Source organism: Oryctolagus cuniculus, chromosome 1 (genome assembly GCF_964237555.1).
Source record: "Oryctolagus cuniculus chromosome 1, mOryCun1.1, whole genome shotgun sequence".
In the NCBI taxonomy this organism is placed as follows: domain Eukaryota; kingdom Metazoa; phylum Chordata; class Mammalia; order Lagomorpha; family Leporidae; genus Oryctolagus; species Oryctolagus cuniculus.
In genome coordinates, this window is record NC_091432.1 from 84,825,195 (window position 1) to 84,852,971 (window position 27,777).

General features: G+C 40.1%; 1 protein-coding gene and 1 non-coding gene across 25 annotated transcripts in view; both read left to right on the forward strand.

Moving 5' to 3' along the window:
- The first annotated feature begins 2,324 nt into the window (after nucleotides 1-2,324).
- CEP295 (centrosomal protein 295) overlaps nucleotides 2,325-27,777 on the forward strand; it is a 58,802-nt gene continuing 33,349 nt past the window's right edge. Inside the window, exons 1-10 of one of the 24 annotated variants that reach the window (XM_008262602.4) lie at nucleotides 2,326-2,528; nucleotides 7,043-7,176; nucleotides 8,330-8,530; nucleotides 10,502-10,626; nucleotides 11,322-11,415; nucleotides 16,736-16,831; nucleotides 20,087-20,227; nucleotides 23,186-23,408; nucleotides 23,627-23,791; nucleotides 27,356-27,547. In XM_008262602.4, the coding sequence (XP_008260824.3) occupies nucleotides 2,396-2,528; nucleotides 7,043-7,176; nucleotides 8,330-8,530; nucleotides 10,502-10,626; nucleotides 11,322-11,415; nucleotides 16,736-16,831; nucleotides 20,087-20,227; nucleotides 23,186-23,408; nucleotides 23,627-23,791; nucleotides 27,356-27,547 (1,504 nt within the window). In that variant the 5' untranslated portion in view covers nucleotides 2,326-2,395. Of the gene's footprint in view, nucleotides 2,529-4,118; nucleotides 4,262-7,042; nucleotides 7,177-8,329; nucleotides 8,531-10,501; nucleotides 10,627-11,321; nucleotides 11,416-16,735; nucleotides 16,832-20,086; nucleotides 20,228-23,185; nucleotides 23,409-23,626; nucleotides 23,792-27,355; nucleotides 27,548-27,777 lie in introns of those variants that run through there. The other 23 variants (XM_008262610.4, XM_051850045.2, XM_070076741.1 and 20 more) reach the window with 23 other exon arrangements.
- On the forward strand, nucleotides 25,962-26,092 carry LOC127485182 (small nucleolar RNA SNORA5). Its single transcript, XR_007912349.1, has one exon. It is a non-coding gene; the product is annotated as a small nucleolar RNA SNORA5 (small nucleolar RNA).

Sequence of the window (27,777 nt, forward strand, 5' to 3'; positions counted from 1 at the left end):
TCTCCCAAGGTGGTCTGGTTGGCAGCAACAGAGAACCAAACAGAAACGAAGACTTACTGGTTTGAAGTATCAGTTAGAAAGAATCAGAGTCGTGCTGTTAAGATACTCTGCTCTGACTCCAAGCCCCCTGGGTTTTCTTTGATTCCTCACTACATCTTATTAAAAACAGAACAAGCCTCAGTTCAATATCTCTGCCCAGGATGCAGGTTTGTGAAGTGGAGCGTATAATTTGTTAATTCATTCAGCTGGTCAAGAAACCTTTCGGAAGCTCTATATGCCAGGCAATGGAACAAAATGCACTCGTCCTCTCAAGGGACTCAGTGTGAGCTACAGGGAGCCTCATAAATAGCTAGTTTATTAAGAATTCATGAACGCCATGATGGGGAATGTGAAAGGGACTTTTGGAACCCATGGCCAGGTCCCAAATGCAGCCTAAGGAATGAATAATAAGCACATTTGTTGGATGTAGAAAGGTGGTATCTCTGCACCTGTGTTGAGGATGTTGACAAACATGTTTAAAATGAATGCAGTTTGCACCAAGATAAATGTGACAGGAAGTGGGGAGAGGGTGGGAACGAAGTTCCCCAGTATTTGGGAAGAGGGCATGAATCGTAGCCCTGGCCCCACCTGTCATTTACAGGTGCTCCTGGCCAAGTCTCTGAGCCTCTGGGTGATTTAGCAATCTGGGGTGTAAATCTGAGATAGGGGTTGGGGGTCATATTATTTCTTCTTCATGTACTTGGCAGTTCCTTCTTCCAACTCCTTTCTTTTCTTTTCTTTTTTATTTTAAGATTTATTTATTTATTTGAAAGGCAGAGTTGCAGGGACCCAACAACTTGGGCCATCTTCTACTGCTTTCCCAGGCCACAGCAGAGAGCTGGATCAGAAGTGGAACAGCTGGGTCTCAAACCAGAGCCCAGATGGGATGCCGGCACTGCAGGTGGTGGCTTTACCCACTATGCCACAGTGGAGCACCCCCCCACCACCAATTTCTTTCCTTTAAGTTTTGCAGTTCCTCAGAGTTTGGTCTTTAGCTCTTTGGTTGTTTCATCCTGCAAATTCTGAGTGATTTTGTCCACTCCTCCAGCTTTTGCTATTATGCATAGGGCAATGAAACTCCTGTAAGGTTAGCCCAATTCTCTTTGTGGGTTGTCTCTCAACGTCTCCATCTACTGATTGCATAGATGTTCCACAGGCACATGAAATTAGGCAGAGATGAGCTCATCACCTTTGCCCACTTAATTAACCCCCCGCTTCTGATTTCTCTGTTGAGGATTAAGAATCAATATCGCTACCCACACTAGCGGCCTGTGAGATTAACTGTGGTCTTGATTTCCCTCAACCTTACATGCCATTTTTTATCCAGTACTGTTGATTCTGTGTCCTAAATATTTCTGGAACCCACACTTCTGTCCAGATAACTTATAAACAGCTCTAATTCAACATATTCAATGCTTACCTCCTAACTGCTCCTCTTCCCCTGTGTTATATTAAAATGTTATCTCGATTCACTGAGTTGCCAAACCTGGAACTTGGGGATCATCCTTAATTTCTCCTCCTCTTTTGACTCCCATAACTAGCTATCCAACAATTCTGTGTTTGGCCTCTTGTTAGCCTCTTTATTTACCTCCTCATCTCTATTCCCCCAGCTGTAATCTTCATCCCCTTCAGCAGTATCCTATTCAGTTTCCCTGCCTTGTCTTCACTCCATTTTCCACTGTTGCCAGATCTGATCACGTTTGAAATCTCTCCTTTCCTCTCCCCTCCAACTTTCTAATCCTTTGAATCCCAGTATGTTTATCCCAGTATTCTGCAAAATCTAAGATGGAAATCATAATCCACTTACATGAGTCTCCCCTGACCTGGCTGTGTGGCACAAAACAGGTAATATGAACCTGCGCTCACCCCCTCACTGGTCATAGGTTACAGCAGATAAATCTAGGATATGGTACATCAGACCCCCGAAGGTACAAAATAGCCAACTAAGCCTCAGGATTTATGCGCTGGAAGAAGCGTTAAATGAAACCTCTTGGCCATTAAGCGCACACAACAGGACGAACGAACTCAGTGCATAAAAGGACGCATATTCTAAGACATATTCATGATGGGGCCTTACGACTAAAGTCACCCTCGTGGCTTTGGGAAAATACCTTCCCGTTTCTGGAATTCTGTTTCCGGATCTGTAATAAGAGCATATTATTGAGCGAGAGGAAGTAAAACTTCAGAGCCGCGGGAGGTATGAGAAATAATGGACCTCTACGTAGGGCGGGTACGTGCTGGTGCGCATGCGCGGGCAGCCGGGCTCAAGCGCCGCTCAGCCTTCCCGGCGGCCTCCGGGGGAGGCGGGGCCAGGCAGCTTCCCGCGGTTTAGTCCCGCCATTGGCGGGCGGTTTGAATGACGGAAGTGACGAGAGCTCTGCGATGGCTTCCCCGCAGGCGCACAAACGGCTGGTGGGAAGCTGATCCGTGGGGGCCGCTGGGGCCGGCTTGGCTGCTAGAGCTCCGGACTCTGCGCTGCGTGCCGTCAGGTGAGTGACGGGTGCACGGTCTTCCTGGCCACCCTGGGCGTGCACAACCCCCTGAGGCGGAGTTGCTGGGCTGGTGGTCCTGAGGCAGTGCGTCTCCCGGGGCGCCGCGTCGCGAACGCTGATCGGCCCGCGGTTCTCAGGGCCCCGCAGGCCGCGGACCAGGCTGCGGGGCGCTGGCGGCTGTTAGGGGCTCCCGGCAGCAGTGTCTGGCCCACCCCCTCCATCTCCATGCGAGAGCCTGAGGCTGCCCCGGGACATCTTGCGCGCCCTGCCGCCCTCGGGTCGAGGGGGCTTCCCCTGCAGCCTTCTCGGTCCCTGAGCTTCCAAGCTGGGGACGGTCGGGAAGGGCCTCCGATGCTATTGCTGCGGCAGCTGCAGGTGTTTCCCCCGGGCACCCGCGGCCGTGGCCTGCAACCTGGTAGCCACTTAAGAGCATTGGCTGGCATCTTTTCATGCAAAGAGTGCCCTCTATTTTGGTGTCTGTCACTTTTAATGCCTCAGGTATTGAATTCTGTCACAAACTCGGATTTAAAACGTTTGAAGTCTGTAAAACTTACCGAATAGGTGGCAGTGTCACTTTTCAGTTGCATGATCATCAGGACAGGTGCTGGGGTCAGTGTTATTCCGTCATTTACACAGTGTAAAACTGAGAAACACAGAGAAACTGAGTGACTTGACTGGTGTCTTCCTGCTAATAAATGACATTGTCGGATTTTGAACCCCAAACTTTTGAGTTTAGTATTAGTTTTGTGATCGTCACGTGCCTTTACCATTTAATCGGCAGGACCAATACTGTCTTACAAGGTAAGTACTATCGTCCCTATTTTGGATAGTAAAAATGTACAATTTAGGAATCTGTACTAGTAGGAATAAATAAATAGGGCAGGAGGGAGGATTTCCCTAGGTAAGATTGCAGTTGTTAAGTGTAGAAGGAATAATGGAAGTAGAAAATGATACTTGATAAACACCACTGTAATTGGTTGACAGCCATCAAAGGATATTGCACTTGGTAGGCAAAATATGAGAAACCTAATGTTTATGTAGTCTCTACTGTCTCTCTGTCAGAAATGTATGGCTTATAAGAGACAATAGTAACTACGGTGGAGAAACCTGGTTAGACACCATCTTGACCAGGTGGTCTCAAGCTCCATCCCATCGTCACTGAGAAGCGTATGTCATCGCTTCTGTTGTGTGCTTGCTCTCAATGTGAACCCCAAGTCTAATCACAAGAAAACAATTTAGACAAATCCAAACTGAGGGATGTGGAACAAAACCAGCGGCCTTTTCAGAAATGTCAGGGTCTTGAAAAGAAAGACAAACCGAGGAACCCGCCTGGATTAGAAGAGACACCACAAGTGTGGCAGCCAGCAGAGTGTAATTCACAGATCTTCTCTTGGAGGCTGTGACTGAGTGGTGGGAATAGGAAGGCGGGCCTGTGCTGGAGAAACCCACTGAAGGACTTGCTGAACCTTTCTTAGATTTTGTGCCTTAAGAGGCATCCGCCCACTCTTCCCTCCCAGCGTCAGGTTTGCACTGAAACCTGAACCTCCCTCCACCTTTTACCAACTGCCTTCCCATCTCCCCTCGCAGGCCTTTTCCTTAATAAACTGTGGGTTTAACTCCACCTTGGCATCTACTTCTTGGAGAGCCAAGTTTCAGTGTATTGTCCTTGGATGGGGACCGGGGCCACATAATAGACATTAGTGGCCCAACTGATGTGAAATTTGAATAAGGTCTGTAGATTTAGTTGAATTTTGTGCCAATGTTCATTTCCTGGTTTGATCCCTGTACTGTGGTTACATAAGATGTTTACATTTGGAGAAGCTGGGGAAAGCTGTGTAGGAATTCTAAGTCTGAAGTTTCTAAATAAGTTAAACATTCAAAAAAATTATATGGTAAGAGGAAATATCTTAGAAAATAAAAGTAGTGTGTATATATATGTATATATATATGTATATACACACACAAATATATGCCTCTAGCAATGAGATGGTGGGTATTCAAAAGAATCGGGAAAATTGTGCTTTTTTCGTTTATATTGGCGTATAACTTAGAATAAAACATACCAACCTAAATGTACCATTTGAGGAATTTTTACGTATGTATACAACTTTGTAATAACCATCATATAGACAAAAAAATATAGAATATTGTCTGGCCTCAGCAAGCTTTGCTGTGCCCCCTTCCTCATCCATAACCTCCAGAGAGGCTACTTAACCTCTTTCATGATGGATTAGTCTCTCTTGCTGTTAAACTTCATTCAGTAATATTATACCTATCAGATACATCAGGAATTAGTGTAATATGAATATGAATGCATTTTAAAAGACCTTTGGATAAATTGATAAAGACATATTTTGAGGACTAAATTTAATCATGCAGCTTAAGGCCGGCGCCGCGGCTCACTAGGCTAATCCTCCGCCTTGCGGCGCCGGCACACCAGGTTCTAGTCCCGGTCGGGGCGCCGGATTCTGTCCCGGTTGCCCCTCTTCCAGGCCAGCTCTCTGCTGTGGCCAGGGAGTGCAGTGGAGGATGGCCCAGGTGCTTGGGCCCTGCACCCCGTGGGAGACCAGGAAAAAGCACCTGGCTCCTGGCTCCTGCCATTGGATCAGCGCGGTGCGCCGGCTGCAGCGCGCCGGCTGCAGCGCGCAGGCCGCAACGGCCATTGGAGGGTGAACCAACGGCAAAGGAAGACCTTTCTCTGTCTGTCTCTCTCACTGTCCACTCTGCCTGTCAAAAATAAATAAATAAATAAATAAAATAAAAAAAAAAAAGTACAGAGCAAAAAAAAAATCTTGTTTTAAAAAAAAAAAAGCAGCTTAAATAAAATTTTTCTAAGCCCACATGTTTTAGCGTGTTGGAAATTTGGGAAGCATTTTGAATAAGGGAACCTGGTTCTTCTCTTGTCCTTTTCTCTGGATATTGTCATTTAGGGCAAGTCCTTTAACCCAAGAGGCCTTTGTTTCTTCATGTATAAAATGAGAAAAATATTCAGCACTTTATTTACCATTACTAAATGAGCAGAATGCATTGGAAAAGATCTTTAAATCTCAAGATTTTTAACTAAGCAATAATAAAAAAAGGTTATTCCATTTTGACCTCAGAGTCCTCTTGGAAGATACCTGAATGACTGCTTATACCTATGTAGCACTTGATGCAAATGAACTCAGCGAATAAGTCATTCAATCAACATGCTTATTGAAATTCCTTACTTTCAAGATTCTTGGGCTGTGGGCATAGAATGGAGACTACCTATTCCCATTCTGCTGGAGAATTCACAGGAAAAAGTGTTAGTCCTTGTTAAGTAACAACTTCATAGCCCTTATTCTGTTTATACCTAGTTGAAAACATATCCATCCTTAATATGTGAAATACTGCCTGGTATTTGTTACTTACTACATTAATTTGACTATTAAAATTTAAAAATATATAGCTGCTATCCTTAGGAATCTAGCTAGAAAGGACAAACGGTAATTTGTGAAAAACTGGAGGAAGCAATGCCAAGATAGTGTAAAATCAGTATTCATATGAATGTACAGATAGGCAAATCAGTAGTGAGTGAGTGAGTGGAGCAGAAATGACTTAAAGGACAGCTTCATGGAAGGAGTGAGGCTTCAGCTAGCTTTAGAAAGATGTAAGTATCCAGTAACACAGTTTACCTGGTCATTGTGAGGTGGCTGAGAAATGTTGACTTGTCCCTGATAAAATTACGCTTGTATGTATATGTACGTATGTTAAGTGCATAAATTTTGGAAGTGGCAGTAATGAGGAAAAACTGACAGTGGAATTACTTGGATGGTTTTCAAGTTGTAGAAACTGTAGAGTCTTACATTTTTTTCCATTTCTGCTCACCCCTTCACCCTCCCACCCCCAAAAGGGGGGCATGTCATAATTGAGGGAGGAGAGTGAGAAGAACTGAGTGTAAATAGTAGCAGTAGAATAGATCTGGGACTTTAAACCCTTGGTACCTTCAAGCAGTTATTTGAAAGGAATGTTCAAGATGGTCATTTGTTTAAAAATCATGCCATCATAATTACTAAAGGACCATCTACTGTAGAGTGTAGCACACGGGATTGATTTAGCGATTCCATGAGATACCAGTGATACTTGATCAAGTTAGATAAAGCACACTGGGAGTAGAACTAGGGACTGGGAGCCCCTGACTGTATAGCATACTTGCTGGTTATGAACAAGTTATTGAACTCTAAAGTGTTAAACGGTTGTTGTGAAAGCATTTATGCTATGCTAACACACTTTTTTGAAACCATGTGTTTTTGTTTGTATGTGGGTTTTTTTGTTGTTGTTGTTTTTAATATGTGCTAGGTAAACTCTGGAAATGCTATCAGGAATAAGTCAGGTCTGAGATACTGTAGGAAAACAGTAACCTGCTATAGATAGGGAAGAACTTTTCCAAATAATTCTGATCTATTTTGTATTTCCTTTTTCCCACCCATCTGAAAAGTACTATTCTAAGTACTGGATTTATAGATAATTTTGCTTTTTTTTAAATTTAGATTATTTATATTTAAAATACACAGAAATGAAAAGAAAGGTAGCAAATGCTGCCAAGCTGAGATTGAGTCCTAATGAGGAAGCCCTCATCTTGAAGGAAGATTATGAAAGACGACGAAAACTAAGATTGCTACAGGTATGGTTTATTTTGGATTAACATTTAAAATTTTTTGCCTCCCCCAAATTATTATTTTTTACATTAAAATATTCTAAAATGTTGCATTTAAAAGCCTTTTCTGAATGTACAAGAGCCCTGCCTCTTTTGTATTGATTACTTTTGGAATATTTAATAAGTGGGCTGAGGTAGTAAGTAGATTAGAGAAGAGTTGGAGAATTAGTATTTGACTCAAATATTGGAAAATAGTTATTTAAATATTCATTTTTAAATGATCTATAATTGATGAGTATTAGAACAGGCATCTAGGCCAGCGCTGCGGCTCCCTTGGCTAATCCTCCATCTGTGGCACCGGCACCCTGGGTTCTAGTCCTGGTCGGGGCGCCGGATTCTGTCCTGGTGGCTCCTCTTCCAGTCCAGCTCTCTGCTGTGGCCCGGGAAGGCAGTGGAGGATGGCCCAAGTGCTTGGGCCCTGTACCTGCATGGGAGACCAGGAAGAAACACCTGGCTTCTGGCTACGGATTGGCGCAACGCGCCGGCTGTAGTGGGCGTTTGAGGGGTGAAACAACGGAAGGAAGACCTTTCTCCATCTCTCTCTCTCTCTCTCTCTCTCTCACTGTCTAACTCTGCCTGTCCAAAAAAAAAAAACAAAAAAAAAAAAACAAAAAAAAAAAAAAACAAAAAAAAAACACAAACAAAACAAAAAAAAACCAAAAACCAGGCATCTTAGCATGATTTTGAAGAAGACTTCAGTAGGTTTGTTTGCTGAAACAAATTAGGAAGTTGTAGATTATTGTTAAGTCTTTACTTTTGGTGGCACATATTTTAGGTGCAGTTACAGAGTTCTCATCTGGTTCTGTTGTCCTCTGGGCTGTGAATTTTATTGAATTGTGTTTACCATGTTAGCCTTTTATAGGTTATTAGAGTGGTAATGGCAGTCCCATTGGGGCCTTGGGGTGGAAAACAAAAGCATCAGAAGATTTTAAAAGTAGTCTTAAGATGTTGATTTTGTCTACATCAGATGGATTTATTACTTTACATAGCACATAGTACTTACCTAATACAAGACGAATATTCAAAAGGATTGATAGCCCTAAACTCAAAATTTTGTTTCCAAATAGTTTCTCAAACAAGTTTAAGCTTCCCTTCGTGTAATCTGTTTATTCATTCTTAGGTTCGAGAACAAGAAAGAGATATCGCCTTACAGATACGAGAAGACATAAAACAGAGACGAAATCAGCAATTTACTCGTTTAGCGGAGGAGCTAAGGGCAGAATGGGAGGACTCACAAACTCAGAAAATACAGAACTTGGAAAAACTGTATTTGGCAAGTTTAAGAACTATTGGAGAGGGACATCGACAGGCCAAAGAAAATGTGAGTGAGAACTTATTTGGCTACCTGATTATGGCAGTAATATTAGTTAAACATGGTTGTTGAATGGTTCTTTAATAAAAATGGTTTCATGTATAGAACTTCTTTTGCACAGCTTGAGCCTTTTCTAATCAATTTAATATAACAGGAATAATAGTAGGTTCATTTCTTAGTAAAAATCATGTCAAATAAATTCTGACTTCCTGTGATGTATAAATTAGCACTATTTTCTTGTAGTACTTATCTGTCTTTGTAAATAAGCTAATAATCTTTTGACACAGAAATTCATCTTAAGCATTTTGAACAGGTTGAGGGGAGTGAATTCAGATTTCCTATTTCGTTATGATTTCTCATATTCTACACATGTATAGTTGAATGTACATGTATTTGGGTTTCATTCAAAAGTAATAAAATTCTTTTCTTTTTTTAAAGATTATTTATTTATTTGAGAGGTAGAGTTACAGTGAGAGGGAGAGGCGTAGACAGAGGTCTTCCATCGCTGGTTCACTTCCCAAATGGCTGCAACGGCTGGAACTGCGCCGATTCAGAGCTAGGAGCCAGGAGCTTCTTCCAGGTCTCTCACGGGGGTTCAGGGGCCCAAGCACTTGGACCATCTTCCACTGCTTTCCCAGGCCATAGCAGAGCAGGATCGGAAGAGGAACAGCTGGGACTAGAACCGGCATCCATATGGGATGTCAGCGCTGTAGGCAGAGGATTAACCTGTGCCACAGTGCTTTTTGATGAAAAGTCCAAGTAGAACTTACTCAGTATTTATGACTTCTCTGAATGTATTTTGATATATTTATTGTTAATTATGGTTTGAAAATACTAGTTTGCAGTCCCAGAGTAAGTCACATAATAAAAGCTGTTTCCAAAGGGGAGTCCTTGATAACTAGTGAAGAAAACAAAGTATCTTTAAGGGGCTGGCACTGTGGTGTAGCAGGTAAAGCTGCCATCTTCAGTGCCAGTATACCATATGGGCACCAGTTTGAGACCCCGGCTACTCCACTTCTGATTCAGCTCTTTGCTATGGCCTGGGAAAGCAGAGAATGGCCCAAGTCCTTGGGGACCGGAGGAAGCTCCTGGCTCCTGGCTTTGGAACAGTGCAGCTCTGGCTGTTGTGGCCAGCTGGGGAGTGAACCTTCTGTCTGTGTAACTCTGACTTTCAAATAAATAAGTAAATTAAAAAATAAAAAAGTATCTTTAAGGTCTGTGGCAATCTCTTTTTGGTCCCTGGGTTTAGTCTGTTTTCAGTAATAACCTTGGGTTCTGACATCATATTTTTATAGCTTTATGACTCTGGGACTGCCACCATTAACTTTGTACTTTTGTGTAGTGTCTCCCAAACCTTAGTTATTGGAATACCACCTTCCTGATTTTTGCCATGACTAGTTTTTAATTTACATGGGCTCATTTGTTTATTAATTTTTTAAATTTATTTGAAAGGATAAAAGAGAGAAACATGCAGAGATCTCCTGGTTCATTCCCCAAAAGTCCACAATAGTTTCTGGGGCTGGGCTAGGCCAAAGGCAGGAGCTCAAAACTCAAGTTGCATCTCCCACATGGTGACTTGGATCCAAATACTTGAGTTACCACCTGCTGCCCCCAAGGTGCTCGTTAGCAGGAAGCTAGAATCAGGAACCAAGCCAGAACTTGAACCCAGGATGCAGGTGTCCAAAGTAGCATCTTAAACTCTGAGCCAAATGTTTGTCCCTACAAAGGACCCTTTTATTACTTAATTTAACCTTGTCCCACACAGTTTATAATAATCTTAAATTACGACATTACTAAGTTAAAATATTTGTGTTTCTCCATACCCCTCCATGTGACATTGATACCATTACCATGCTTTGGGAAATACTTCTGTGTTATGTAGGAAGAGGATGACAAAATGAAAAAGCCACTGCTGGTATCAAATAAGATGTAGTTCTGTGTATCTTCTGAAACATGACATTTTAAGTAATGTATTTTTAGGAACCTGACTTGGATGCTGTGGCACGACGGGCAGCAGAAAGGAAAAGAAGAGCACAAATGAGGCATAAAGAGGCCCTAAAGCTACAGAAAAATCAAAAAGAAATATTAACAAAAGAAAAAACCTGGTAAAGTGACCATTTTTACTATATTCTCATCTAAAACTGACATGGCTGGAAGTGGAGGCCACATAGGATGATTTATAAGCAAATATTAAGTAAAAATCATTCAATATACGTGTTGCATTTGTTAAACTTAAAGTTAATGCAGTGGTATAGTAGTTTGCTGAAGTGAACATGGTAATGGATAAACTTTCTCTTGTTGTGATTTGAATATTTCAAGTTTGGAAGCAGTTACTTAGTTTTTGGAAAAAGCATGTTTAGTTCAGCATATGTGTCAAACAAAATCTGATGTAAAAAATAAAAATTATGGTTAACATTGAAAGAAGTTGCAGGCTTAGTAGAAGTCATTAGTGAATATTTTTGCATGTTGGAAAGATTAAAAACCTTTTAATTTGTCAGAAGTCATTTGACTAGCCCATGTTTATAAAAATTTCTAGTTTTTTTGCTCTAAACTCTTAACTAAAGAGCATTAGATATTTGTGGATTGATTCGCATTGTGGAGCTTTATGTCATTAATATGTCTCTTTAAGTAGGTAAACTTTTTTTTTCATGTCCACTGTATGTAGTCTGTTCGTTAGATGACATATTGAGCCTATAGGATCAGACTGGGAGATTTGTTGAGATCGTATGACATATATTTCTTACCTAAAAGTTATATGATGTTACCTGAGGGATTAATTGATGACATGTTATTTTCTAAGGCATATACAAGCTCGAAAGGAAGCCCTCCTTATGGAAAAAGTGAGATCTACCAAAATTGCAAGTCTGCCACCTCCTCCTCCAACTCTTTTTGAGGTAAATTTTTGGTAGGAACTAGATTATATCATTCAAATACCATTGAATTCAGTGAAGGTCAAGATAATTATAATTTGTGTAGGCCTTTAATTGTACAGCAATGTGTGAGTATATTTAAAGTATTTAAAAGTGATCCTAGATATCATTTCACCCATAATTACTTTATTATGTATGTATCCCTGATGCTTAAGAATTTCTTTTTTTACTATGATAGTAATGTTGCTCCCAATATTATCTAATAGCCAGTATTCGGTTTTCCCCAATGCTGTCAAAAGTTTTTGTTGTTGTTGTTTGAAAGTTATGGTTTTTTGTTGTTGTTGTTGTTTTTTTTTTTTTTTTTAAATTCTGCTTTTTAAAAAAATGCCCTTTTTGGGCAGATGTTTGATCTCCTGGTTGAGATCCTGGTTAGGATGCCAGGCATCCTACATTGGAGCACCTGGGTTCAACTACTGGCTCCAGCTTTTTTTTTTAAGACATTTAATATTTATATTTATATTTGTTTGAAAGGAAGAGTAATAGAGAGAGATAGAAAGATATTCCATCCACTGCTTCACTCCAAATGCCCATAACAGCTGGGCTGGACCAGGCCAGTGCCAGGAGCCAGGAATTCCATCCTTGTCCCCCATGTGTGTGACAAGGATTCAGGTACTTCAGCCATCATCTGCTCCATTCCCGAGTGTGTTAGGAATCTGGATCAGAAGGGGGATACCCAGGATTTGAACCAGGCAATCTGATACTGATTGTGAGTGTCCCAGGTGGCTGCTTAACCCTGTGTGCCACAATGCCCAGGCCAAGTCTGCAGCTCCTGATTCCAGCTTCCTGTTGATGCAGACTCTGGGGAGGCAGAAATGATGGCTTTAAATAAGGCTCCTGCCACTTACGTGGAATATATAGGTTGGATTCTTAACTCCTAACTTCAGCCCTTCATGTTCAGGGCATCTGGGGAGTGAACCAGTGGATGGGAGTGCCTCTCTTTCGCTAAATAAATAGTGTTCTTGGGGCCTATGTTGTGGCATAGAGGGTAAAACTGTCGCCTGCAATGCTGGCATCGCATGTGGATGCTAGTTCAAGTCCAAGCTACTCTACTTTTATTCAGCTCCCTGCTAATGTGGCCTAGATGTGCAAGATGGCCCAAATGCTTGAGCCCCTGTACCCACATGGGAGACCCACATGAACTTTAGGCTCCTGCTTTTGCCTGGTCCAGCCCCAGCTGTTGGTGGCCATTTGGGGAGTGAAGCAGCAGATGGAAGATCTCTCTCTCATTCTCCCTCTGTCTCTAACTCTGCCTTTCAAATAAAGAAAAATCAGTCTTAAAGTACTAGTTCTTTTGTTCACATTAGCTTGTTCTGGTTATTGAAATGGCTATTTGGATGATTATTAAAGTTACACAGTAATTTTATTGGAAAAGTGAAGTAGAAGTAAAAATAAAATCCAAAAAGAGAGGGATATCTCACTTAGTTGCATATACAAGTATAGTTTACTTATGTGCAATTGGCAGTAAGTTCCAGATATTTTCCTCTCAGGTCTTTCATTTTGTCAGCCTTCCTGCTTTTATGCTGAGCCATCTGCCTTATAACATTTGATCCTACAAGAGTCAGATGGAAGTGTCATATTTCAGTCACTCTCTGTGTATGAAAAGGTTGGCAGTGTTTTATCCATGATGCCTTTTGATTACCTTTGTTGTTATTCTTAGTTCGCTGTGGCAAAAAAAGAAAAAAAGTCACAATAAGCAAATAAAACTTTAAGTGCTTTGACAAATACAACATATATATAAATACCTGGTTGTACTTTTTTCCCTTGAACTTCTTAGGAAAATTTTCAAAGTATAAAGAAGATAAGAGTACAATGAATTCCTGTTTGTGTTTATTCATATATACAGTTACTATAAATTATGGAGGTGCTTTTTAGAAGAATAAGGACATGATTTTTTTTTTTTTTTTTTTTTTTTTTGACAGGCAGAGTGGGCAGTGAGAGAGAGACAGAGAGAAAGGTCTTCCTTTTCTGTTGGTTCACCCCCCAAATGGCCGCTACAGCCAGCGCGCCGCGCTGATCCGAAGGCAGGAGCCAGGTGCTTTTCCTGGTCTCCCATGCAGGTGCAGGGCCCAAGCACTTGGACCATCCTCCACTGCACTCCCAGGCCACAGCAGAGAGCTGGCCTGGAAGAGGAGCAACCGGGACAAAATCCGGCGCCCCGACCGAGACTAGAACCCGGTGTGCCAGTGCCACAGGCGGAGGATTAGCCTATTGAGCCGCGGCGCCAGCCTATCTTTTTTTTTTAAGATTTATTTATTTATTTGAGAGATGGAGTTACAGAGAGGGAGAGACTAGAGAGTGGGCTTCCATCCACTGGTTCACTCCTGTAATGGGCACAATGGCTGGAGTTGCACCAGTCTGAAGCCAAGAGCCAGGAGCTTCTTCTGGGTTTCCCACCTGGGTGCAGGGGCCCAAACTCTTGGGCCATCTTCTACTGCTTTCTCAGTCTATAGTAGGGCTGAATTGGAAGTGGAGCAGCCGGAACTTGAATCAGCGCACATAAGGGATGTTGGCACTGCAGGCAGAAGCTTTACCCATTACACCATAGCACTGGCCCCCAGGGATGTCATCTTAAGGACACCACAGTACCTTTATTATGTTAAGAAAGTTCTTTTTTCATAGCACTTAATGTCTAGTTCATAATCAAAATTTTCTGTTGTCCCTAAAGTCATCTTAGAGACTGTGTTCCAGTTTTTGTCTCATTGTTTGCACTTGGGACTATGTACTGCCTTCCCATTAAACTGTAGTTAGGTTTAAGAGCTTGGTTACATTGAGGAAAGAGTACTACCTCACTGATATTCTACAGTTTATTGTATCACATCAGGAAGCACATAATGGCAGGTCCAAGTTTGATCATTTGGTTACTACCACAGATCTCCATCAAAAAGATATATTTTTTCCCTTTTGAATTACCAAGTAATTTGTGCAGTTTTATCTTGGCACTTCCTGTATTTATTCATTGGCTTATTTCTGTTTTAAAAAAGGAAGTGGATTTTCTCATGTCAGTAGGCAAGAACCTTAGCTCTTTTTAGGAAGATAGTATATTGGAGCCGGTACTATGGCATGGTAGGTTAAGCATCTGCCTGCTGTGCTGGCATCCCAAATGAGCACCAGTTCGAATCCCGGCTGCTCCATTTCTAGTCCAGCTCCCTGCTGATAGCCTGGGAAAGCAGAGGAGGATGGCCGAAGTGCTTGGGCCACTACACCTGCATGGGAGACCCAGAGGAGGCTCCTGGCTCCTGGCTCCTGGCTCCTGGCTCCTGGCTTTGAATAGGCCCAGCTCTGGCCATTATGGCCATTTGGGAAGTGAACCAGCAAGTAGAAGACCTTTCTCTGTCTTCCTCTCTTTGTCTGTAACTATGCCTCTTAAATAAATAAATAAATTTTAAAATAAAGATAGTATATTCTTTGTTTTTTCCTCCTTTACTTATTTTCAGACTAAAGGATTGATGTAATAATTCCAATGAAAGCAAATGAGTTTTTCTTTTGTGAATATCACTATGGACTTGTGGGTTTTTATTTATTCAATATTCCATAGTCTGTTATAGTCACTATTATTTTTCTTCTTTCTGCTGTTCATAATATCCGACATTGTGTCCATAGGAGGCTCTTCAAGCTGGCACTATCCACATTATTCCTTGAGCACGGTTTTGTTGTTCAGCCCAGTATATGCCGCAGGCTCAACCTTGGTTCTTTTCAGTGAAGAAGTGGCACTAATTAACTAGTGTCTGGGTGATTTTATTGTTATTTGATTAAAAACCATTTTTTGTTGTTGTTGTTTCTGTAGAAAGAGGTCCATTACTGAAACCTATAAAAGTGCTTTAAAAAGAGTGATGTCTCTAAAGAGCAGTGTTGGGTTGATTGTGAGTAGATAATGTAGAATAGAGAAAAGGATTTTGATTTGGGAAAGGCTAGGTTGCCGGGGGTATTTGGGGCCTGGGGAAGTGCCATATAAAGAACTTGTATCAGGAGTGGACATTTGATTCAGAAGTTAATATTCCACTTGGGATGCTGGGGTTTGAGTCTTGACTCTGCTTCCAATTCTAGCTAATATACACCCTGGGAGTATTAGGTAATGGCTCAAATATTTGGGTCCATGCCACCCAAACCTGGATTGAGTCCTGGGAAAGCAGTGGAAGATGGCCCAAGTGCTTGGCCCCTGCACCCGTGTGGGAGACCTGGAAGAAGTTCCAGGCTCCTGGCTCCAGATTGGCCCATCTCCTGCCATTGTGGCCATTTGTGGAGTGAACCAGCAGATGGAAGACCGCTCTCCCTCTCTCTTTCTAAAGCTTCTCTGCAAATCTGCCTTTCAAATAAATAAATAAATCTTTAGTGAAAACGTCTTTTTAAATAACTTAGAAATTGAGGTGAATAAAAATGGTAGTCAGATTAAAAGGTATCAGGAAGGTGTGTGAAGTACTAGTGAATTTGGTGCTTTTATTACAATTTAAAATAATTCAACTCTAAGGGCCAGTGTTGTGGTGTAACAGGTTAGGACACTGCCTGCAATGCTTGTAACCCATATGAGTGCCGGTTTGAATCCCAGCTGCTCCACTTCTGATTCAGTTCCCTGCTAATGTGCTTTGGAAAAGTAGCAGATGATGGCTCCAAATGCTTGGGCCCCTGCAGCCACATGGGAGACCTGGAAAAAGTAACTGGCTCCTGGCTTTGGTCTGGCCCAGCCCCCAATGTTGCAGCCATTTGGGGAGTGAACCAGAGAAGGTCTCTCTCTGTAGCTCTGCCCTTCAAGAAAAAAAAAAGAAAATTCTACTCTGGAAAAAAAGATTCATTTCCTTCTGAACAGATTTAGCTTATCGTGAATGATAACTAATTGAGTTTGTTTTCTGTTGCTGATAACACAGTACCTCAGATGGAGCAAGTTATAAAGAAAGAGGTTTGTATTAGCTCATGGTTCTGATCCACATAGAGGTTGCTCTACCTGCTGGTGGTCTTGATAGCAGGGTCCTGGAGACAGTGAAGGGCCTCAAGTGGTGAGGACAGGGAGTGCTCCCAAGAGACTAAGCCAAGCTGGTGTTCACAGCAGACCCTCTTTCCACATAACTCATTAACCCAGTATTAGTTGCATGAATGAATTAATCAGCTCCTGAAGGTCCCACCTGGCAGCACTTCTCATTATTTCACAGGATTAAATTTCAACATGAATTTCAGAGCATACAAACCATATTCAAACAGCACTGATTAAAATATCAAACTACGTTTTTGCATTGGATCTAATTTTAAATGAAAATTAATGCCTTTAACTTACTTTTTATATTCCATTTTCCAGAGCATTGATGTAAAAAGAACATCTGCAGTAAAGCCCAGTAGTTCCACCTACCATCATATGTCCACTTTTGTGAGTAGAGAGAAGGACACAAAACAGGTGATTGACTTATTGTTTGTTTGTGCTGTCACTTTGTCATTTCTGTGTTCACTGAATTAAGTTACATCTATGTATGGTGTTCCCAGATCTCAAAATTTGAACAATTCTATTAACCATCCTAGTGCTAACAGTGATCAAAAGTCTTAAATGTACTTTGAATTTTCATGTCAGATATATGATGGTTTAGTGTGAGTTAAATAAGTAGCTGGCAATTTAAATAGATATTTTTAAAATAGCAGATTTTTAAAACTTATAAAATAATGCATTTTCAACTAAGAATGATGAAGATTTTTTTTTTTTTTTTTTTTTTTTTTTTTGCCTGCATCCATAGGTTACTTCTAATGGTGTTAAGTCATTACATTTTCCTTCTTGATAGTTACCAGAAGACCTTTCTCTTCAGTTTCTGGACTTGAAGATTAGATCAGTCATTATAAAGCAGTTTAATAAAAGCAGACCCACAGACAAATTTTGTGTACTGGTTGGAGATTCTTTTTAAATACTTTCAGAGATAGATTTATGATTACACATAATATTAATTATAGTATTTTATTTACTGCTTCATTCCAGCACATGGGCAAAACTATCTTTAAACCTTGGCTTTGAAATGTGACATGTGGGGCCACTGTTGTGGTACAGTGGGTTAAGCCACTGCCTGTGATGCCAGCGTTGCATATGGGCTGCAGTCCAAGTCCTGGATGCTCTGATTCTAGTACACCTCCCTACAGATGTGCATGGGAAGGCAGTGAAGGGTGGTCTGAGTGCTTGGGTCCCTGCCACCCACGTGGGCTTCTGGCTTGTCCTGGCCCCAGTCCTGCCATTGCAGCCATTTGAGAAATGAAACAGCAGATTCCTCCTCTCCCTTTCTGTAACTCCGCCTTTCAAATAAACAGAATAAATCTTCGGAGGAAAAAATGTGACAAGCAGTAGGCTTAGCTTTCAAGATAACAAAATTATCTGAATTTTTATACTCAGCTTTTATCATATGCACAGTAATTCATATGCACAATAATTTAGTGTCTTGCCTGGACTAAAGTGATAAATTAGAGCAGGTATCATAGAAAAAAATACTTTTCTTTTGGCATGTGTGTTTGAGTATTTTTCTTCAGCCTGTTTTTGCAGATGAACCACTTTCATTTGCTCAGTTAACCTTTTTAACATGTAAGACGTGATGATACTTTTGTTTAATTTTTTTTAGAAAGCTTTTATTTAATATATATTTCATAGGTACAGCTATACCCACCCTCCCACCTCCTACTCCTTCTCCCATCCCATTCTTCATTAAGATTCATTTTTAATTATCTTTATATACAGAAGATCTTATTTAATGTTTTGATAAAGTAGTTCCAAATCTCTTATATGTCATAAAATTTGTCTTTGGCTGAAGAAAAATGATGAAAGTGATCTGCTGTAGTGCTACTTAGAGTCAGTAATTCTCTGTGTTTTGTTTGCTTTGTCCCCTCTCCATGCATACAGTCAATTAAATCATGCTTGAAAGTCCTATGTCATGTCTGTTCCCTTATAACAGTTGTATAGCACTTCAGAAAAGTGTATTTTGATCTATAAATGTTTCTCCAACCTGACCCATTATGATTTGCTGTGAGATGCATAAATGTGTTTAGAAAAAGTGAAGCAGAATCAGTTAAAGTCCTAATCAATGTACTGTGCTATCATACTTTGCCTTCTGTCCAGATATCTGATCTACAAGGTGCAGAAGTCTATGAGGGTACTTCCAAAATTCATGGGAAATAAAATTAAAAGATGTTTATTTTGTTACAAAAAAAATTGAAGTCCGTGTATAATTTTTGATGAATTGCATTTTCCATGAACTTTTTGAAAACCATTCATGTTCGTAGATTTCACATTTTTTGCAACAAAACAAACTTCTAATTTTTCTTTTCATTAACTTTTCCCATTGCCCTTGTATTTAATAATATCACCATTCTCTGTACTGCAGATTATAAATAATTTCGAAAAGTTTTTCAGTATGTTTTTCTAAAAACTTCTTTGTGACTAGGATTCACAGTTTTTGTGAATTTTGCATATATTTTATCTTCAGCTACAGCAAATGGAACCTAATATTTCACCCAGCTTTTGTTTAAAATTTCAATTCATACAAATCTACAGGGGATTCTTTCTAAAGCATTTTTAAATGTTATTTTGAAGTTTAAGTAAGAAATTAGGGTCCCTAATTTTTCTCTATGTCTTCATATGTTTCCTGTGCTTATTATGTATTAATTAGCAATGAATTCATCATGAATAAAGGTAAATGTTTATCATGCTATTTTGTTATGTACTATTTTGAAGTTTTTCCTACCCTTAAAATTTTAGTTTACCAAAATTGGCATTCTGTATTTAATTCATAATTAAGAGATATGAAGAATGATTAAACAGTTTTTTCTCAAAAACCTTATTGCTTAAATGGAAAGAAATATTGCTCTTAAAGGTTATTTTGTTCCATAGATTATAATTTTAATTTAACTTTTTTTTTGTTCTGAGTAATACTATTTAGATTTGCATAAATATTTATTAGCTCAAAGGGGATATGTTATTTTAATAAACTTGTTTAGCCATGTAAAATTAATAGCTTTCATGATCTTTATTATTGCAACTAGCAGAATTTCAACAAGTAAGATGTATCAAAATTTCTACTCCTGGTTACATTTAGAAAGTATATATTTGAAAGTGAATGTTCACATAATATAAGTATATACCTGGGTTGTATGGCCCTTCTTTTTTGTGTTATTATGCTAAATTAATGAGATATAATGACTGATTATACAATGGCATAATCATTGGCTATGCACAAAATCTAGGAAACCAGAAATTATATTAAAGTTGGTATTTTGGCCATGCTGAGACTAAATCCAGGCAACAAATGTTGGCTAAAAACCAAAGACAAATTTCAGTTTCCTTAATGATGTTATATGTATATGTATTTTAACTACCATCTTTGAGGATGCTCACCTTTCAACCTCATGTTAATGGAATTTCTTTACTTAAAAAAAGCAATTGAAGAATGTGTTTTGATGATAGCCTTATCTAATTTGAAGGAATAGGTTGTAAAACTTTATACTAACAATTAGATCCATTTTATAGACAGATATTGATCAATTATTGGCATTTAAATATATGACTCTTCTTACCATTTAATTTTGAAAATAGAAAACATGATTTTTAAGTTTTTTTTAAAAAGCTATTTCTTTGTTTCACACTTTTGAAAAAAAATTGTCTAAAATGTTTTTGATTGACTGCTAGCCAGATGCTCATTTGGCTGCTGAGGAAGAAGCTAAAAGATTGGACGAACTACAAAAACAGGCAGCACAAGAGAAAATGGAACAGTATGAAAAGGCACATGTACGAGGTTTCCAAGCTATGCAAAAGATCCACTTGGCTCAAGTAAGACTTAAGTTATACCTATTGACCACTATTGCCTGACTTACTGATAGCACTGCAGAATCGATTAGTGGATAAGCTCAGAGTAGGGGTTAACATAGTCTCTAATTCATATGATTTCAAATTTCCAACTTCCTTTGTCCTCTTTTTTTGTTTGACAGGCAGAGTTAGTGAGAGAGAGAGAGAGACAGAAAGGTCTTCCTTTTCTGTTGGTTCACCCCTCAATGGCTGCTGCGGCCGGCGTACCGCGCTGATCAGGAGCCAAGTGCTTCTCCTGGTCTCCCATGCGGGTGCAGGGCCCAAGGACCTGGGCTATCCTCCACTGCACTCCCAGGCCACAGCAGAGAGCTGGACTGGAAGAGGAGCAACCGGGACAGAATCCGGCGCCCCGACCGGGACTAGAACCCGATGTGCTGGTGCTGCAGGCAGAGGATTAGCCTATTGAGCCACGGCACCGGCCCCTTTGTCCTCTTAATTCAAGTTCAGGTTAGGTTTAGTTTTTCTCTCAGTATATCACTGTTCTAGAACTTTTGCTGGCAGGCATTTGGTTCAGCAGCTTAAGTTGCTGCTATGGTCACTGACATCCTATATTGGAGTGCCTCATTCATGTTCATGCTACTCTACTTCCAGTCCAGCTTCCTGCTAATGCACATCCCCAGGAGGCAGAAGTTGATAGCTCAAGTGATTGGGTTCCTGCCACAGAGCTAGGAGACCTGGATAGAGTTTCAGACTCCTGACTTTAGCCTGACTGAGCCCTGGCTGTTTCAGGCGTTAGGAATGTGAACCAGAAGATGAAAGATCTCTGTTTATCTCTGGGTCTTTCTCTCTCTCTCTTTCTTTGCCTTTAAAATAAAATGAGTAGGGGCCAGCATTGTGGCTCAGTGGGTTAAAGCCATGGCCTGCAGGACCGGCATCCTGTGTGGGCATGGGTTTGTGTCCCAGCTGCTCTACTTCCTATCTAGCTCCCTGCTGGTATGCCTGGGAGGGCAGTGGAGGATGGTCCAAGTCCTTGAGCCCCTGTACCCATGTAGGAGACCTGGAGGAAGTGCCTGGCTTCTAGCCTTGGCCTAGCCCAGTCCTGGCTGTTGCAGCCATTTGGGGAGCGAACCAGTGGATGGAAGATCTCTGTCTATCCTCTCTGTGATTCTGCTTTTCAAATGAATAAATAAATCTTTTAGGAAAAAATTGGTAAACAAATGAAAACTTTTACTAATGGATTTATTAAATGTTTAAAGTTTTACTAGTCCAAAAATAGTCTGAGAAGAAATTAATCATTTTTCTAATTATTTGAATTGCAGTTGTACTGTATAAATTGAGAATCCAGTTCATTATTTAGCAAATCACTTACTGACTTAGCAGAATATCTATTTGAAAGTAAAAGCATATTCTTGCTATCAAGGAGCTTTGAAAAAGTGACTCACTTTTTATGTAGTTTTATCAATTCTGTCATGCTTATTGTTCGGTTGGTGTTAATTCTTCAAACATAACATAAAAAGGATTTTTCTCATTAAAAGTCTGTTTTTTTCTGAATTTGACTACTGCATTTGGATATTTTAAACATCCACCTTAGGAACAAATCTTTAAGTATTTCTCTGGGAATTAAATCCTTGTCTTAAGAAAGCTTGAAGTTTGAACTAAATTATACCTTCTCCCTTCAGTTTTTGGCTTTTGAAAACTGGGAGTAAATTATAATTAAAATAACAGTATCAGAATTATTATTAGTAATTCTCCTCATCTAAAGCTTATACCTGCAAAATGGAAAAAAAAAAAAACAAAACACATGAAAAGCAGTTGAACACATTATTCCGCAAGTGAGAGTGTTTAGAAAGTAGGCTCCACAGTCAGTGTGCTTGAACTTTCCTCAGTTCTTCACTGCTTAGTTGTTTGATCTCAGCACATTAACCTCTCCAAACTGTTTCATCATCTGTTTCATGAGGATTAAATGAGTGTATTAAAGCCCTTAGGAATATGCCCTCAGGGCTGGCCTTGTGGCATAACAAGTTAAGCCTCCGTTTGTGACCTTGGCATCCCATTGTTGGATTAGTGCTAATTCTTTAAACATTATATTCTCTGTACGAATGATCATCAAAAACCATGCTGTCTTATTGTAATAGAGTTTCCTTTTCCCTCACTGAACCCTTTTGCTGCAGATCCTATTGTGGCCTTGAACCTTACCTCCTGCTAGTGAATATTCTAACTTGTCTTGGCCCTACCTGCCTCTCCAACTTTTTCTTTTTTCCCTTAATCGCTCTTGCCCTCCGTGCCCTAGCTATAAAGAACAGTGTGATAGTCTCTGAATACCCCATGTCTTCAGCTCCACACCTTTGTTCTGCAGTTGTTCTTTCTCCTTCTTCACCCACTCCTCCTTCACCCACTTTATCTGGCTGAAGCCTCATCTCAAAGGATGAGAGATCTTATCTCTCCTCCTTTTCCCCTACCACCAAAATTTAGATATATAACCTCACTAAAAGTTGTGCTTAAACTTTCATATGAGCCTCACTCTTTAAGGTTAAAGAGGTTCCTGCAGATCCTCTAGTTGTAGATTTTCATAAGAGTGAAGTAGTAAGAATCTTCTGCTAAGCAACAGTCACTCCTGGTCTTGGTGTCTCCCTGAGACAGCTGTATAGAGAATTGGAACAGAGCATTTCTCAGGAGCGAAATATGGCAACATAAAAAGTAGCTTTTTGACTTTCCTTGGAAAGGAAAACTAACCAGCAGGTACTTTTGAAGCTTTGATCTAACTAGTACCACCTTCACAGAGTAGTTATTAACCTAATACTACTTGTTTGTTAGTCTCACTACTAGGCTAGATTGTTTCTAGCATTTAACATGCTATCTTGGATTCAGCAAGTATTTGTTGAATGGATAAATAATAGCTTTTTGTGGCAGAACAATCTGTAGAGAAGGTGAGGGGGCCGTGTTCCTCATTATTTCCCTCACTGTTCATGTTTCTATGCACAGTTCATGACTCAGCTGTTGTTGATTCTCTTTATCTTGAAGAATCAAGAGAAACTAATGAAAGAGCTCAAACAGCTACAACAAGAGGACCTGGCTCGTAGGAGACAGACAGTAGCACAGATGCCACCACAACTAGTTGAACTTCCATACAAACGCAGTGAAATGAAAGAAGACTGGCAGAGAGAGCTGGAATTTGCCTTTGAAGATATGTACAATGCTGACAGGAGTAAGATGCTTTCAGTTGACTTTTGACAGTGCTTTTAAATACATTGGTGGGGAAATATATTTGTCGTGATAAAGCAGTTTTTGTTTTGAAATGAGTTCTCCATTTAAAAGAGGACCTCAGGTTATATATTTAGAACAATGATGACCATTAACATTTTATGATCAAATTCTTTTCAACCATGTTGGAATGGAGACATGTCTCTATATTTCTTTATAAAGAGGTGAAAGGAAACCTGATTTTGCACCTTGAACCAGAGCCTTTGCCTACTGTTACTGATCAGATTCAAGATGAAGAACTGGACCTTTCAGTGGAGCAGGAAGGCTTAGGTGAAACTGAGAACCTTCAAATGACAGAAGCTAAAATAATATCTAGTGAACCAGAAGGTAAAAACTCCGTTTGATCTGATTATTACAATACTTTATAGAAAACAATACTAATCTAGATTGGCAGGCATTCAGCCTAGTGGTTAAGAAGTATCGCATGTTGGAATACTTGGGTTCAATTCCTAGCTCCATTTCTGACCCCAGATTGCTGTCAGTGCAGACCCTGGCAGGCAGCAAGTGATGGCTTAAGTACTTGGATTCCTGTCTCCAGTGTGGAGACCTGAATTGAGTTCCTGATTCCCAATTTCAACCTGATCCACCCCTTGCCATTGTAGGCATTTTTGGGAGTTGACCAGTGGATAGGGCAGCTTACATGTTTCTTCCTCCTGTAAATGAATGAATGAATTAATAAATAATTAATTTTTAAAAATGCTAATATTAGCAAAAGTTAGGAAAATCTGGTCTAGTTTAAGTATAAACTAATGGGAGCAGTAACAGGAAGAAATAATGGTTTCATCTTTCCGTCATTAAAAATCCTCTTCATATACCCAGGAAGAAGATATTTTATTCTTATGTACATATATTCTGAAAGTTTTTAAGTAAATTAAATGCTCAGTTCTGGTTTAGGGAAGTCAGTACTTTTTAGACATTGATCAAATCATCGGAGATTCTATTGTGTTCAGTTGCCACTGCGTACTTCATGAATAGTGATAAGTAGCACAAGCTTCAGTGTCATAAACTTTGTTATTTCCAACACTTTGAACTTTTTCTCTTGGCTTTTGCACACGCACTTAAAACTCAGTGTCTGCTAATAGATTCATCATCGTCTCTTGCTTATGGAAGTCTTTATTCTTGTCTTCTGTATCTTAGTGAATGGTACTATCATCAGGGGTTCCCCAAGCCAGATACTTCTCTTTTACATCTCCTTGAAGACCAAGTCTTGATAACTGAATTCACCTCTTTTCCTACCATATTTCCTAAGGTATCGCCTTAGTTAAAAACCATGTAGGGAGGCCAGCGCTGTGGTGTAGTGGGTAAAGCTGCTGCCTGCAGTGCTGGCATCCCCTATGAGCACCAGTTCGAGACCTGGCTGCTTCACTTCCCATCCAGCTCTCTGCTATGGCCCGAGAAACCAGTAGAAGATGGCCCAAGTCCTTGGGCCCCTGCACCCGTGTGGGAGAACTCAAGGAAGCTCTTGGCTCCTGGCTTCAGATCGGCACAGCTCGGGCCGTTGTAGCCAACTGGGGAGTGAACAAGCGGATTGAAGATTTCTCTCTCTCTCTGCCTCTCCTCTCTCTGTCTAACTCTGACTTTCAAATAAATAAATACATCTTTAAAAAAAAACAACCTTATAAGCTGAGGCCCGGCGCTGTGGTATAGCTGGTAAAGCCACCACCTGCAGAGCAGCGTCCCATGTGGGCACCAGTTCATGTTCTGGCTGCTCCACTTCCAGTCCAGCGCCCTGCTAATGGTGTAGGAAATCAGTGGGAGATGACTCAAGGGCTTGAGCCCCTGCACCCATGTGGGAGTCCTGGAAGAAGCTCCTGGCTCCTGACTTAGGATCAGCCCAGCTCCAGTCATTATGGCCATTTGGGGAGTGAACCAGCAGATGGAAGACTTTTCTATCTTTCTCTCTGTTTGTAACTGCCTTTCAAATAAATAATCTTTAAAGAAAAAAAGTGTGTAGGCTTTCTTATCATCTTGCCTTGGATGTAGCCCTTTACCATTGCAACTTTGTGTTGGGTCTCCCCTTAGACTCCTCAGGTGTGCAGTCTGACCTTTATCCTTTTCACCTATGCCCTGATTGTTATCCAAACTGAAGTAAAGGTTACTGTATTTTAGCTGTGGTGTAAACTTGAAGGAATATGGTTTCAAGGTTCACTTGCCTTCCTTCCAGGTCCCACTTAAACTTCAGATCTGATTTCTGCAGAATCTTGTTTTCTTGCTAGATCAGTGGTGTCCTTAAAATCCAGGCTTTTTATTTACTTTCATTGGGAATATCTTTCAGATCTCTAGTTTGTTGGATTGAAAGTCGCTCTGTCTGAAGCACTTAACTTTTTAGTTCTTGATGATCCCATTTAGCATTGCTGGCATGGTGTTTCCAGGTCTTTGAGTTGTTCAAAAATAGCTAGATATCCTATTATTTATTAAATCGTCATTTTTAAATATTTATAATTAATTAATTTATTAAAATGACTGGGACTCACAATGATTGAAAAAAGCTCTCAGATGCAGCCGTGTCAAATTCGGCACCTGCCTGCCCATGGCAGGGGCTGGCCCAGAAGGCTGCCACAGAAACATTGTGACTCATGGGCCCTGCCCCGCACTCGGGCTCAGGGATAAATTTGGTCACAGACACAGAGAAAAAAAAAAAAAAAAAGAAGAAGCTGGCAGAAAAGAATACCTAACTGTGATTCCATGTTTACATGAAATTAAACAAAAATGAAAAAATGAGCAAAAATCTGTGGTCCTGACTTTAGCATTAATTATTATCTTTAGGAGTATGTTGACAAGAAAGAGGCGTGAAGGAGCTTTCTAGATGCTGTCAATGTTCCATATACTGATTTGGATGTTGTTACATATACATCTGTGAAATTATTGGGTCTGTTAGAATGTGGCTCGGACAGAACTACAGTCTGCCAATTTTTTGTTTAAAATTTATTTACGTATTTGGAAGGCAGAGTTAGAGGGCGAAACAGAGAAAGAAATCTTCCATCTGCTGGTTTATTTCCCAAGTGGCCTCAGCAGCCAGGGCTGGGCCATGCTAAAACCAGGAACCTGGAATTCCATCTAAGTCTTCCATGTGGGTGCAGGGGCACGAGGATTTGGGCCATCTTTGCTGCTTTCCCAGGTACATTAGTAGGGAGCTGGATTAGTAGTGGAGCATCCAGGCCTCAAACTGGAGCCGATGTGGATGCTGGCTGGTGTTGCAGATGGTGCAGCCTTGCTCCACAATGGCTGACCCTCAGTCTTTCAATTTTGAACCTCTAGATATTTCTAAATAAACAGTATACTTGCATTAATTTTGTTCCCTTCAAACATTGTTAGCATTGTCCTAAGTTTTGGCATTGTTCCACTCTCATCACTGTCCTTTGACTTGTTTTAAACTAGAGGGCTCTCTTTATGGAAATAGGAGAAATTGATAGTAGTAGGAATAATTTGGGAGAAGATGATTTGCTTTTAAGGTTATAACAGTGTTTTCCTCTGTCGGCAAAGAACTCTAGAGCCATTTTGGGATCATTCTCGAGCAAAGACTGTAGAACTTTACAGCACACAGATTCTGATTTTATCCAGAAATCAGTTAGGAAATATGAAGTATTTTCATTTGCAGACATAATAAATATATTTCTGTATTTAAGTTTAATTGTAAATATTTACATTTTTAAGCTTCAAAAAATAGTTGAATTTTAAATTTTAAAAATTCTTGAAAAAATTATTCCTGGTTATAAAATTATTGTGATCAAATAACATAGTGTTAGATTATAAATTGTACAGTTGTGAATATTGAGGAAAATGCTTTTGTTTTAACTAGTGATTATAACAATAACTGGGAATAAAGATAAAACAACTTACCTGGTTTAGAAAGGGTGCTGAATGAGTTTTTTTCCTTTTTTTTTCTTTTAGTTCCCTTGACAATGAAGACCAAACAGGTCTCTTCAAAAATTCTTTTTAAAAAATTATTAAATAAGATCCGAAGCCAAAAATCTCTCTGGACAATTAAGTCCTTGTCTGAGGATGAAAGTGAAATGATCACAACTGTCAATGAAATGAAGAGTAAAGCGTCGACTTCTGAATCAGGAACTGGGCAGGAACAAGGTAGCTGTCCCCAGTCATCTTGGATTGTAGCACCTAAACTCACTGTAAATTATTCAGAAACGTACCCATACCTGAAAAATCAAAGAGTGGAGGTCAAAAGGAAGAAAACATCATCTTGCTACTGAAAGGCAACAAACAAATTTTAAAAACCTCAGTGAATTTTCTTCTGGACTGCTTTCACTGTAGAATTATTGCCATATATAAAAATTCCAGTATAACTGGTGAACCAG